Source organism: Chelonus insularis, unplaced genomic scaffold (genome assembly GCF_013357705.1).
Source record: "Chelonus insularis isolate UGA/USDA-ARS -01 unplaced genomic scaffold, ASM1335770v1 scaffold_714_pilon, whole genome shotgun sequence".
In the NCBI taxonomy this organism is placed as follows: Eukaryota; Metazoa; Arthropoda; class Insecta; order Hymenoptera; family Braconidae; genus Chelonus; species Chelonus insularis.
Window position 1 is genome coordinate 1,919,870 of NW_023276795.1, and position 15,177 is coordinate 1,935,046.

General features: G+C 32.5%; 1 protein-coding gene and 1 long non-coding RNA gene across 2 annotated transcripts in view; one reads left to right on the plus strand and one right to left on the minus strand.

The window, feature by feature from the left end:
- Positions 1-15,177, plus strand: part of LOC118073934 (uncharacterized) — a 139,662-nt gene that overhangs the window by 154 nt on the left and 124,331 nt on the right. The gene's annotated exons all lie outside the window — the stretch shown is intronic.
- capu (cappuccino) lies at positions 27-10,118 on the minus strand. Its single transcript, XM_035094734.1, has 7 exons — positions 8,883-10,118; positions 7,586-8,102; positions 6,857-7,018; positions 3,633-3,799; positions 1,980-3,444; positions 1,776-1,900; positions 27-1,627 (listed from the first exon to the last, which is right to left on the minus strand). Exons 1-7 carry the CDS (start codon positions 9,330-9,332, stop codon positions 398-400), a joined length of 4,116 nt encoding a protein of 1,371 aa, XP_034950625.1. The 5' UTR covers positions 9,333-10,118; the 3' UTR covers positions 27-397.

Genomic DNA, 15,177 nt, shown 5'->3' on the forward strand with positions numbered 1-15,177 from the left:
TATAACACAAAATTTTATCAGCCATATTTATGAAATTTTTTTTATTAAATGTTTATTATTATATGATAAATACTAAATTATAATCTATATAGAGATCGTAACAATAATTAAATAATTCGTGCGCGACATAATAAATATAACGATTTTTTTATATGAATAGTATAACAAGTAATGCATTTTGCTCATTAGCAATATTTTCTTGTTCCATTTTTTTAGAATTTTGGCATGTTTAACTTGATAAGTGATGCAATTGAGATCAGAATATTTTGAAGAAAGCCAATTCACTCATGATAACATTAAATAAATTTTATAAGATAATTTTAACATGAATAGATATTCTTTGTGCTATATTGTGGTATAAATTTTCTGTATTGTTTTAAATTTAATTTTTTTTTCACTATCTTTTTTCTTTTTCCATGAATTTTAACAAACGATCTTTCAGTCCTCCTGGAACGATTTTCGTTGTTTCTATTTTACGATTTTCTTCCAATTTTTTTCTAATTGCTTTCATTCTTTCTTTTTTCAATCTTTGTTGCTCTTTTTTCCAAATATCTTTGAAATCTTTACAAAAATTTGACCATAGTGCAAAGAACTCTTTAGGGTCCGTCTTTTCAATACTGGTTCCTTTAGGCGTATACTGATAAAAATACATTGCAGCAATAAATCTAGCTTTCGCTTCTTGCAAATTTTCCCTTTCATTCGTTAATTCATTTTTAGCTCTGTTCATAAATGTATCCATTTTTTCTTTGAATGCTGTGGAATTTTCGGGACAAGTTTCTATAACTATTTGATAATTTTTATCACATTCCTGAAGCTTTTTCTCAAGCCTTTCCAATTCCTTGGTGATTTCTTCAAAGTCTATAGTTGATGCTGCTTCAATATCTGCTGGTTCTGGTATTGGAAGTGGTAACATTTCATCAAAGTTATAATTTTTCTCTTGGTCTAATACTAATCGAACTAAATAATGCAGTAAAGTTATTCCAGGAGCTTTAGATTTGACATCTTTGAGTTTACCTAAAATTTCAAGACCAAAACCATCAGCTTGACCTCTCATTCTATTCCCTCCATTCATATAATTTCCTAGTGTTAAAATTAGTGCCATAATTTTTTTCAATGATTGAGAGGTGCGTAGATAATCGCAGGTTGATCTTAAATTAGTTAGCTTTGAAGAAACTGTAGAAATAGCATCATCGAATTCTGCTTGGAACATTAGGCATATTATCCTTTCATTGAAGTTTTTTATTGTTGATAATTGTTTGAGAAACATTTCAGGCCGATCAAGAGGAATTTCAGGATGCTCTTTCTCATGTGTTGTGATTTCTTCGATTTCTTTCGCTGTTGGCATAATTTCATAGATTTGTCTTAATGCTTCTAGACTAATAATGCTGGTATCCAAGTTGTAAACTGCATTTTCAACTTCACTGAAATCTACCCGTAGACTTTTTTCCAAGATTCCAACTGTTTTTGACCTTTTAGAATCAAGAATTTTGGCTGGTTGAATCTTAGATGGTTTACTCGATTCTTCTTTTTTTATTGTTGGCTTTCTTTCGATCACTTGACGGGAGAATAGATCAATGAATTCTTTAATATCGACTTTTTCTTCTTCCAATTCAGCCCACAAAGGAACCTGTTGATCAATTTATACAGTTACTCATTTCATTAAGACTCAATAAATTACAGCTATTTATAAGAAAAGTCCAATAAAGATAAATAATTTTTGTATGAATCAAATTTTAATAAATAATGAAATCAACAATTTTTCATTTAAAACTTACCTGTGGGGGCGCGTCTGGACTCGTTGCTGGTATTGTAGGAGGAGCTGTATGAGTAGGAACTAATATTCTTGTCCAGTAAAGAGGTTTCATTGGAATTTCTGGGTTTAACGGTTGTTTGCGCATAGCTGAAATAATAATAACAACAATAATAATCATATGAATGAAATTATTTCATACTTTAAATCATTATCAAGAAAAATTTACCTGCTCTGGCTTGAGGATTCCATCCTCCTGGCGGAGGAGGAGGTAGAGATGCAGGTCCAGTTTGAAGAAGTGGTGGGGGAGGCGGTGGTCCACTTACAGAACCAGGTATTGGTGGTGGTGGTGGTGGAACTCCTGGCATTGGAGGAGGTGGTGGTCCTGTCATCCCTGGCATAGGCGGAGGTGGTGGTGGTCCTGTCATTCCTGGCATAGGCGGAGGTGGTGGTGGTCCTGTCATCCCTGACATAGGTGGAGGTGGTGGTGGTCCGGTCATTCCTGGCATAGGCGGAGGCGGTGGTGGTCCTGTTATTCCTGGCATAGGTGGAGGCGGTGGTGGTCCAGCTATTCCCGGCATAGGAGGTGGTGGTGGAGGAACAACCATTCCTGGCATCGGAGGTGGTGGTGGAGGACATGACAGATTGCCTGGCATAGGAGGCGGTGGTGGCGGAGGAGGAATCAACGATGTCATCGTTTCAGAAATATCTTCCAACATCCCTGGCATAGGAGGCGGTGGAGGAGGAGGAGGAATTGTAGGTTTCGTGGTTTCTGAAATATTTTCAAACATCCCTGGCATCGGAGGAGGCGGTGGTGGAATTGATGGTTGAATAGTATCGACTTGTGGTTGTGCTATTCTTGGTAAAGGTGAAGAAGCTATTGATTCCACAGATTCGGAAACTGACTTAGTATCATTAGTGATAACTGAAGTAGTCTCTGGTTGTAATCTCTCTTCATTGATGCTTGAGCTTGCACGATCTGATGATAATTGTAGACCTGACTTCTGATCTTCCTTGATATTTGCTTTACATTCATCCAACTTGCATTCATGGTTCATTCGAGAGCTATGTACATTTTGATTATCTACATTTCTTTCAATTGTTTCTTCAACAAAGTCTAATTTTCGTCGAACATTCTCTTCAATTGATGGTTTATTGGATTCGCTTGAAGAAACAGCTTTCATCCTATCTTCTAGTTGTTCAAAATTTATTTGATTCTCGTCAACTACTTGTTTCTCTCCTGCATTGGCTAAATTTATTGTTTTGTATACTGTTCTTTCAATTGTTTCATCAATGTCCGGAACATTCGATAAACACGGAGTTGTAGACGACTCATGTTCAGAATGTTCATCGTGACGATGAGATATTGGTGATATGTCAAGAGAACTTGCAGTAAATCTCCCGCTTTCTGATAAACAATTAGTTCTATCTAACGATCTTAGAGAATTTTCATTTATTTCCTGTACAGGCGAACTTGCTTTTGATCGCATGACTATTGGAATTTCCTTTCTCTCTTTATTATTCCGCTTTAACTCTTCAACTACTTTTTGAAGTTTTTCCACTTCACTTTGTAATGTTTCGACTTTTTTCTCGAGAGTTTGAACATATTCTGTTGATTGTTTGATCTCATTTTTCTTTTTTTCAACTGTAATTTTTGAAATTGAAGGTGCTTCCCAGTAGTATAATTGTTCTGGCTGTAAAAGAGAATTCACTAATAAGCGATAAATCTTTTTTTTTTTTCCAATTTAGGATAAAGTTGAAATAATGGTGTAATAAATTGTAGAATTCTTGGGTTAAATATATTAATGAGTCTAAACATTATTTGTGAATCAAGGATATAGTTTTAATTAAATGAAGATGAATTAGAGAACTTAATACTCACAGAAAAAGCATTGTTGCTTAATGATTTATCATTAAGAGGCTTAATGACCCCTATCGCTTGTAATTGAGAATAAAGTGCAGCAGTAAATTTTGTAAGATCTCCATCAGATAACTGATTTCGAAGATTTTCAGGTATCTCTGACGTGAGCAAATTTACTAAATGCTGACCTGAAATACATAAATAAATAGATTTAGTATAAAAACAGGAGGATATATTTAACTCTTTAGAAGCAAAAAATAATAAAAAAATTAAGACACTGTGTTAATTAAAAATTCATGAACGTCTGAAGTCTTCTAGTCTTATTGTGATGATGACGTGATGACCTTTAGTTTATTATCATTATCATTTATACATATACTTGAACCCACAATATGTGTCGAAAAATTTATAATTACTTTGAATTACTATAATTAAGTCTTATCATGCTTTTTGATATTGTTTTAATTGCTTCAATTTACTTCTCATTTGTCATCATTTTGAGCAACAAAATAATTTATTCATCAAATAGGAAAGTTTTTGCTAATTTTCTAGCTTTTACATTTAAACAATTATAATTATTTATTTAAATATTAGAAAAGTGTTCGAAAAAAATTGACAATTCAATACACAATTTTTGCAAAATGAATTAATTTTTAAAAATAAAACTTTTTTAAATTAACATTTTGACACTCGGAAAAAAAATTATATACAAACTATTTGAAGTTATTTTTAAAAACATCACTAAGAAATTGTTTATTATTAATTAAAAATATAATATTAACAAAGAGAAGAGTTTCATTAAACAAATAAACCAACTGTAGAACATAAATTACTTACTCATTGGAGCCAAAAACTGTGCAAAAGTAGGAGACGACTGTGACAATTCCATAACTTAGTAGAAATACTTCCGTTCATTCATACTCGAGTAAAGTCAGGTGTATACTACCGATAGATTGAGTGTTGGGACCGAGGTAAATATTCGACAGTCGGGTTTCGAAAACAGTCAGGCAGCGGGACCGGCTTTCTGTTCATTCGACAGGTACTTATGATCACAAATTTACGATGACCAGCTTCGGAGACGTCAGAGATGGTCGAGGAAGACTGGCCAAACCTGATGGAAGCATGTATATTTTCATCTACAACTTATGAAAACACTTCCACTAACTCTTACCGCACTTCTCTCTCATTTACCTAACGGCTTTTCGAATTCATAGAGGAATTATCGACAAATATATGAGAATATATAAAATAAGCATTATTTTTAATGAGAATAATTTACCAAGTGTTCTGTGCTCAACAGAGAATAAAACACTACTGAGTTATTAAACGTGATCCACTAAGAACTGTTCACTCTGCTTTTTTATGAGCTGACTCAAGATAATGAAGAAGAACGTCGACACACGGTATTTGGGCATCTGCTTTGCGTAAACTACCAGTTTGATCATACCGTCACTAACATATAATAATTGTGAGTGCTCTTGTGTATATGATACGTCTTATCATATGCTCGCATAATATAATATGAGATCAGTTGGCGAAAATAGTGTTGCATTTAACTCCTTTTACAGATGATTCAAATGACTTTGCATAAAAAAGATTACGTTTTATCATCTCTCCATATTAAGTATCACATTTTGAGCTAAAAATAATTATTTATAGCAAAGAGGAATTTTTCATATACTCCAACTCTCTGTGACAAACAAATACATCATTGGCTTGATGTAAAAGTCATTGGAAATAATAAAAAATGTTGATCTATGAATGTATAATTGACGTAAATAAGTAATTAAATTTGCAAGACGTTTATAAACTCATGTAAGCATTGTATGATAATCGATTTTATAACTTGATAAGTTTCTCAATAACGCTATTTAATTCTGCAAAAACTTATAATTGAAGAACAAAAGAACATGTGGCATAATATTGCGCAAACTTGACAATAATCTAAGAGGGCGTGAATTGTGTGTATTGTAAAATTGATAATATAACAGACACACGTGCTTTTATGAATGTGGAAAAAAAATTAGTATACTGTACGATAGCAGAGCCTGTGAGAGTCGTGTTCTGTCAGTTGTAACGCGCCGCGTGATTTAGAGATCAGCTTTTATGTAAATGATACACCGTTGAGACTCGGGTCGTTGTGCTATACCAAAGAGACTTTAAAGTTTAGTGAGAAAACAGTAGTGAATCGAGATAGTATCCCATACTCTTCTGTCGTTCATTAAAAAAATATTACACTAATGATTTGTTTAAATTGGTTTTTAATTGTTTAGTCAATTTTTATTAGTGTGTGAAGTCACTGACTGTACAATCCTTTTTCACATCTCTAATTATTACTTTCAGTTTTATTAACATGAATTTATTTTGATAAAAATTATTACATTCATTAAGCGAATTATTTTTTTTAATTGAATAGTCTCCAGCAGTTTTGTCAATGAAAACATTTTTTTTTTATTTAATAAAAAACAATTTCTTAGTTCAGTTATTTTTGTATAAAAGGTACTATTAGTTGAGAGTATTTTTAATTTGAACATTGAACAGTGAAAAATTTTTTTTAAATAAAATAAATTAGTCAAGATACTTTATCATAACTAAATACTACTTTTATGTAATAAAAATAACAAAAAAATTTGAATGGACTTGAACCTTCTATATTTTATGTAATAATTTTTTTTAAATGGTAGAAAAAAATTCCCCTGGAAAAGGTAAATTATAGCAACAGCTAACAACAATTATCTCCATGAAACAGTTCACTGCTTGATGACTCACTATTTCTCTACAAGCGGAAATAAATCGTAATAAGCGACAATGTGTGAATCGTAGAAAAATCATAAAAAGGGGAGATAAATAGAGCATGATAGTGAATTGGGATAATTGTGGATATATAAATCTCTCTGACTTATTTGGAAACTCAAGCTATTTCGAAACTCAAACTTTTAAAATAGCAAATAATCATCCAGGTAGATGAGTGATAAAACAATCAAGTAACTTGAAGCATATTTTTTTTTCTATTTTATTGATACTTTATAGCAATTTTGACATGACAAAAACACTTGGTAGCCACGTGAATTTATTGCATATCATGAAAAATAATTGATTACAGAGTCCACATGTCATCGTTTATCACGAGTGATTATTTTTTATAGACTTTCTTTATTAGCTGATAAATTATTAGAAGATCTAGCTCCTTATAATGAATCTAATTGATGTCATCAATATAATTATTCAAATTTGATTAAACTTACCTTCAAATGTATTTCGAATTGATGATAAATGGGTTCTGTCACTTTCCTGTCGACAATTCTTACCCAAAGTCCAGCTGGAAACTCTTCTTAATCCTTTGCTTTGAGAATCTTTAATCCCATTGTGCTTTTGGATAGATGAGTCTTGTAAGGATGTTGATGTTGCTGGAACAGGATTTAAGTTTGGTAAACTATGAACGTTTTGAATACTATGTTTGTACCAGACCATTTTGTTCAATAATTAATAATTAATTAAACAATAAATAGATAAATAAATAAAATAACAAAGCAGATGTACAAGCTACGTCGTATTATCTTCTAGATATATCGAACTCATTGATAAACAGCAGTTAGAAAGAGGGCACTGGTTACAATAATTTAAATGTTTACACAAGATTATCGTTTGATGACACTAGATCTGCGTTCTTGGTATAAATAGCCTACATTCGGATTTGAATGTTTCAAGGATTAAGGTGATTATATAGAATAGAAGTCTTTGACTGGCAAGCCAATTTTCTCAGTGCAAGTATAAGCTACTTAGAATATACCAACAACAATAAGATTTACTTTGATAATCCCGTCGATATCCTTGAAGACAATACAATGTAGTATTTACTATTTAACAGAGCAAAACCGGTCCCAAGATCTGCATTATCCGGTTGGACTATTTAATTCACTATTGTTCAAAGGACTATAGAGTGTAATCAAAAGATCACGAATTCTCCTACTTACAGAGTCGATTTGATGTTGAGTTGAGTTCAATCTTCCGGTGTCCCGTTACAGAGAAATGACTTTGCCGATTTTTCTTGATTGAATTTCTTTGGTCCCTTGACGGTTTTTTAGCTGCCAAAGAAATACCCTGAACTTGTGATGATGTGATGTCACTAGTTTCTACCACCATCCCGTTTTCCTCGGGATCGGTGAAGACGCTGTCACTGGAGGATGCTTGACTAGGAGGTGTTGGGATATCCGGTATGATGAGGCTAGTGTTAGCTCGACGCCACGAGTCGGTCACGAGAAGTGGAGGATCCGTTGCTGGAACTGGCAGGACGTCGAGTGGTGGAATACTCACGGAACCAGTCGAGGGGGAACTCGGGGGCGCCTCTGAGGGACCCTCGAAGCTCTGTTGTGATTGTGATGCAGGTGGGAGAGGACAGGACGCAATCTCAACCGGTACTTCCGCTCGTTTTGGAGATTCCAATGTAAGCTTGATATCATCTGGCTGAATCTCCGAGATCACTGGTGCCGCCTGTGAAACATGCTCATTTATTTTTGTGTTAAAAAATTAATCTGATTAGAAATCTTATCTCTATATCATTGGTGGAATTTGCGACGTTTAACTTTTACAATATCCCTCACCAAACATTCTTGATCCTCAAGATCAACTAACATCCGCGTTCATGCTGATTATGTCATTTTAGATATCGCGTTGATAAGCTACGTAATTCGTTTGTTTACTCATAAGTTCATCATTTTGATTCAACCTTAATAATAGGGTCGTCATCATATGGAAGTCAAATTAAATAACTTGTGATAATTTTTTTTCAAAGAATCTTCTATTATTACGATTTTGTATGATTTTTCTAAAATTCAAGATAAGATTGTTTTGATAAAGTAGAGATAAGAATTCATTTAAACCTAATACCTTTGTGACTTTTAATTAAAGTTCTTATTAGTTTTTTATTGGAGATAAATTAATTTCTTGGAGAAGTAGTAGTATTAGTAATTTTTTTTATTTAATATCTTTCTATGTAGGACACATATTTTTTTAAAATAAACACTTCATTATTTAAATTCTCATTAAAGTAATCAAATATTTACTAGCTCTGAATGATCTCATGAAATAAAAAATTCTCATTTCTTTTTTATTTTCATAACTGTTTTCAATGCAATATAATTAAAAAAAATTTATTCATGACTTAATTATATATTGCAAATTATTTAAATAATTTATAAAGCAAATAACGTACAAGTGGTGCTAGGAAAGTAGATTATTCATAATTAAGATGCATCAATAAAATAAACAAACCTGAGGAATGGCAGGAATTTTTGGTGGTGGAGGAGCCGGTCTTTTACCCGGGGTATGGACTCTCTCAAAAGTTGCATGGGCCTGATGTTGTGGTTCAACATCAGCATTCTGCTTCTTGTGTCGTTTCTTTCCATCGCTTTGTAGATTACCCATGACAGTATCAGTGGAGTCTGGTTGTGATCCTGCAGATGCATCTGGAGAACAGTAAACTGATGCTGCAGATGCTGTTGTGATGTTTTTATTACTTAACTCTTCATCATTTTGCTTTGAATCTTCTTGATATTCAGCAGGTGTATAACGACCAACATTCGAACACTCACGATTTCGATCATCTCGAGTAAAATACGCCCTTACCCTGAAAGAATTAATCCAGTAGCGGGCGAATTCGCGCAGATTCTTCCGCGAGGGTCGCGTCGTTGCGACTGCGCCTTCATTTACTTCAACACTCATCTTTGAATCGATATTCCTCACATTCGTTGCTAATTTTTCCAGCAGTTGATCATTGGAATTTCTCTATTTGCATTGGCCCAGAGATGTTGACATTCCATTTGCGGTCTAGGTTAACCTTAGTGATCTAGACACATGTTCTTCTGGTTTCCAATTGTGTAGATTGAATGAAGCAAACAGATGATGCTGATATAGAAATTTATAAACGTTGAATGAGGCGAAGGGATTAACTAGTTTGATGCACACAGCTAAAAGGTGGATTCCACGTGACTGTAGATGCCTTTGAAGCCACAAATTTAATTAACGCAATGATAACGAAATGACAATTTATTGAGTCCATATGTGCGTTACTAATAGATTTGCTATGATCTGCAGATAGTGCTTATGATGTGAATGTGTTGGAGATATTTATTTAAAAAAAATTAACTTATGCACTTTAATTAATAGAAAACACATTCTGGTTTAGGTATAACGTTGTATGCTCATGAAGTGAACATCACGATTTAATTTAATTTCTCTTTTAAATTGTATGTTTACTGAAGTCCCATAAAACTCTCATTAACTTCCACTCATTATCATTTTCACTTCCTCACAGATTTCATGACGAATTGTTGTTTGTAAATGTAGCTCTTGACACCCACGTGGAAAGAAACTATTTGTGCAAGTGACACAGTTCTTGCCAGTCAATTGAGCATGAATTATGTTGATTTTTTGAAGTAAATATTTATTTATCCATTGATTCAAGTCACAATTAGTAAACATTGTTGGAAAAATATTTTTTTAAACTACTGATCATATAAAATAGGTACGTGGAAAGGTAAAAAAAACTAATAGGAAATTTATTATAAAAAATTATTGGTGTCACACTTGTGCTATTGCACTAGCAATGCGGCGCTTTTGACGTTAAAAGGTGGAGCTTGCAAAACAGCGCAAACTCGAGAGATCAAAGTCGAGATGTTAGAATTTAAATGATTGATTGTGCTACGATGGTAAATAGAATTTTTTCACGATCTCAATATTTTTATTTGATAAACAAACATGATTTGTTCTGATGGGATTTTGAAAGAGAACTATTAAATGAATTAATGAATCAAGTTTTAATTTGTTTCATTAAAAAATGTTATCTATTTAATAAAAAATGTGATTAATAAATTAGTCTCAGATTAAATGTTGAATGAGATATTGTTTCTACTTTTTATTGTTTCCGGTAGTTAAACTGAAAGTAGTAAAGTTCTTATCGTCTGACATACAATAGACATTACCTTTCGGGTTGATTCTGATAGCAATACCATGCCTCAGGCAATGGATGGCGCCTTATGGCTCATGGAGAGCTGTGGAAAGCTGATTGAAATACACATGGTTGTAAATGTGAGATTGTAAGACATAAAAATGATACCGGAAACGCTCTTTCATCCACTTCCAACTGTTGGTAAAGCCATTTGACATTTCCGGGAACAATCTACTACGAATTTGAACTAAGCTACTGAATCATTTTGGTAGCACATGAAAATCAAAGGTATCACAGTGTGTTGTAAAAATTTAACAACTTCCGGTTTACTGCTAACAAAGGTAAATAAGTTAATTCCTGATGAAATTTAAAAAGGATGTAGGAGAAACTTTCCAGATTTTCTCTATTTTCTTAAATTTTTTTTTCCTCTTTACATGAGAAATAATTTTCATAGAAGGCTGAGAATTTTTTGCAGAATTTATTCAGAGTAAAACCATACTGAAATAAAACGAGTAATTATCCTGCACTGTGGGAACGGTTGGTGACCTCGGATTCTCTCGATGAAGCTATTGTCTATGCTACTGCATCCGGTGGTACGTTGTGCTATTCCTTTCTGATTCGTAATTAGTACGAAGACTTTTTAATTCAAATTGTAGATATGTATTATATACATATATAGTGAGTAAAAAAAGGCGCAAAACTTGGTGACCTAAATTGTCATTTCATTATCAGATTGAGAATAGAAAATAAAAGGATTTAACAATGATGATTTAATTATGAAAACTGTCACTTTATTATTCAATTTTTGTTTTATATTGCAACATAAAATTTGTACAGAATAATCAATAATAATAATAATAAAGTTATAACTAATAATAGGCAATTAATATATAATAATTTGACGAGAGCAGGTGTTTATATATACAAGTTACAAACAACGTCATTCAACGTCCTATCCATATGGATATTGTTCAAATATTGAACGGACTTTAATCTTATTTTTAAAAAATGAAAGAAAGGAATTGATAATTTTCATTTTCTTCCATACCATTAATTAAGATTTTCGATAATTACAATGTCTCCAATTTAACTTCTTGCATCGTTATCCGCTGCTAGAGAGATCGTATAACTTTTTTCCATCGTTTTCTTTAATTATAATGTAGATAAATACTAGTATGAGTTCTTAGCGTATATAATATTACTTCTTTCCTTCGTCTATATACATAATTTTTCTTTTTTTTTTATACAAGGTTGGTTGGGTGGGGGCTTAGTGGGTGGGAAAAGTAGACGATCCTGCCAACGCTCGTTAAATTTAATCACCCGTTACATAAGTATTATATATTCTCTTCTTCACCGTTTTCTAAGGTTTCATTATGCAAAAATATTTAAACTCTCCTTCTTTTACTTTAGCGTTTTCTCTTTCGCTCATTTTCTCATTTCTCATTCTTCTTCAGTCATCCCTTCAAAACTAATTGGTCGCAGGTGCGCAACCAAGTTTCAGCACTTTGCCACTCGATAATATTCAACCGGAAATGAGAACAAACGTTTTGCATTAGTGTTTGACTTCCGGATTTCAAGTGTAAGCGCGTTACTTTGGTCGACACGTTTAAGCAGTCGTCAACAGATGATTGAAAATTCGTTTCCAATCGTCTGTTGAGAGTGCAATTCACAGTCTATATGAAAACGTTCAAGTACTCAACGAGCGTAGTCAGGATACAACTAAACGATCCACCGGAAATATCTTCATGGATGCTCGTGGATGCATTTTGCAAATGTGTGTGTGTGTATACGTGCAGCAACTTTATACCATCAACTTACAAGAGATTCACATTCCATAATAAACTATTCATTACAATATATTGTATATGTGCGTGAACGGCGCCGTAATCACTAATTAATCTCTTTTGAGACTAAACTTCGAACTACGTAGCGAATGAGATCAAAAGTGCAGATCGATCGTTGATGAAAGTGCTCAGAACTTTACATGAGCAATTGGAATCTCACACCTTCTTGTTCTTGTCACATTGAAATTTCATCCTTTATAATATCATCATAGTTATAATTAATTATTATTAAGAATTATCATTATACATAGTTTAAATGAAAATATAAAAATAAACTTTAATATCGCCGTGCTATCAGATCTATTATTGTGATTTTCTCCTACAAGATAAAACACGTACACAACGCACAACGCAATTTAATTAATAATGTTTATCTTGCTTTAGTTTACTCATTATTAACAGAGCATTGTCCCCGATTAAGTTATAATGAGAACACATTGATTTCTAATTATTTAAGTACCTTACATATACATTAATTATGGCTATATTTACAAATTTTTTTTTACACTGAGAATTCGTTATATTTACAAAGAAAAAAAGTTTACTTATTGGAAATTATTCCATCAAAAAATGTCTTTTCATTTGTACAAAATTAATTATATATAATGTATTTCTATTAAAATTTAATAAATAAATTAGTTTAAAAATTTTTTCTATCAATAACTTGTTGCTAAAAAAATTTAAAATTCGTTGACCTAGATAGTTTAAAAGTTTTTTGATAAAATAATTTGTTATTCAAAAAATTTTTTCTCTTTGTTGATATATTAGTTTTTCTCAGTGTTTACATTCACTTAGAAATGCAATAAAAACTTTGAATGAGTACGAGATTTTTCGGCTTAAATACTCGTCGGTTTGTATAATGAAGCCAAAGTATTCTTGAGACTCCTTACAATATTTGCATTTTCATTTATTTTTTTTTTTATATATATATAATAATATATTTATTTATATAGATTTTTTTTTCTCGTATCTGAATAATATAATATATCATCGCTATATTTTACGATTTATCTTTTGTAATAATAATCACGTCACATTGATAAATATAACTCTTAGATCACACTTCACAGGATCACAATCATCCGTCTGTCACATAGTCGCTCACGATATAAAAGTATAAAATACATTAAGACTTTATTGAAATGCCGTCAGTTGTTGAGTGGAAGGTGAAAATCGAGATGCAAAAATTCAAGTACTAGATCTTGAAATCGTAGGTTTAAAGAATAAACTACGAATACTTGGAGTAAATAGCTATCTACTCTGTGAGATATACAATTGAATGGCAATAAAAATTCAAACTTAAGGCGTCGAACGTGCTGCAGCGCTTCTTCACTCAAGATATATTGAAGACAGGACAAGAATTCGTGCAGCTGTCGACTTTGTCCGCGATATATCGACTTAAGTTTCATCCGTACACGTTGTCTCACGTAGAAATAGTTTTGCACAACACGCTTTTGAACACTTTACTTGGTATTCGTGGCATGATACGCGTGCTTTTCCACTCATATACATTGCAGTGTTACACAAGACTATACTTTATGCAAGCAAGAATTTTGGGGTAGCCCACGAACTGTTGGTTTATGATGCTCAACGATAAAACTATGTTTTTGCTATGCTGACATCGAACTATCTGTGATACTAGGTATCTTAACCACACCAACTTGTCGAAAGTGTCACGAATATCAAATGTCAACGATGAACTTTATTAATCAAGGAAACAAGAGCACATAACTTGGAGATATAGTTCGACTTTTGAGGCCCTTTGGGCTAAAGAGACTGGCTTTTACTCTGAAGCATCTCGAAAGCCTATTCCACTCGACTAGAGACATTCTCTGTGCCAAATCTACATTTGTTACAGTGATTAAAAATTCATTTCATCTTTTTTCATCATTTAAAAATACATTCAATATTTAAACTCTTTTACGGAAGTTTTGTTTTTGTTAATCTCACGATTTTTTTTTTCGTTAATTTATTTAAAACTAACACTTGTTTTTGTTAATCTATTTTGTTAATTATGGCCTCTTGTGGCATCATTAGCCGTTTGTTTTTCTTCGAAGTCTTTGTCGCCTGCGTTTTCATACCAGTTAATATGTGATGATATAATATATATGTGTTTGTATATATATATATATATATATATATTTAACTGTACATTTTAAATCATATATTCCTGTACAAAGTACTCGATTAATTAAAAATATCGTGTACTACTTTTCTTGTACGTCCTATTTTCGTAATAAAACAAAGTTTCTCCCATATTGCTTTAACAAGATAAAGTCTTATTGAATATAATCATCATCACCACATAATTATTTTTCTTTTTTCATTTAAATTTTAAATAATTTCGCACTTCCTCTCATTGAAATAAGAATTTTCATATTCTCACAATTGTTCCGAGAGTATAATCACCCGAAGCGTCTGAATGTTGTCGTTGTGTATTTTATTTGAGCTTTTAAAGGAAACTCTTCCTTCTTCAAGGTTTTCAATGGCAGTGTGTTCACAACCTTCAGCTTCAGCTCTCTCTCCTTTAGGTATTTCTTCAGTCGTTTTGTTATTTAAAGTTGCAACCCGTGAGCCATGCGCCTCAATGACATCTGGAATTGACGAAACTGTCAAGGGGGAATGTCTATCTCCTTTCGATTTTTGATTTAATCTTCCTAAGCAGTCAGGCGGTTGATTTTTATCTTTCACTTCATCTATTTTGTCGGAAGCTGACATTTCCATTGTCGTTGAAAGACGTGAAGATACGACTATAGGTGAATTAGCGCAGGCTCGT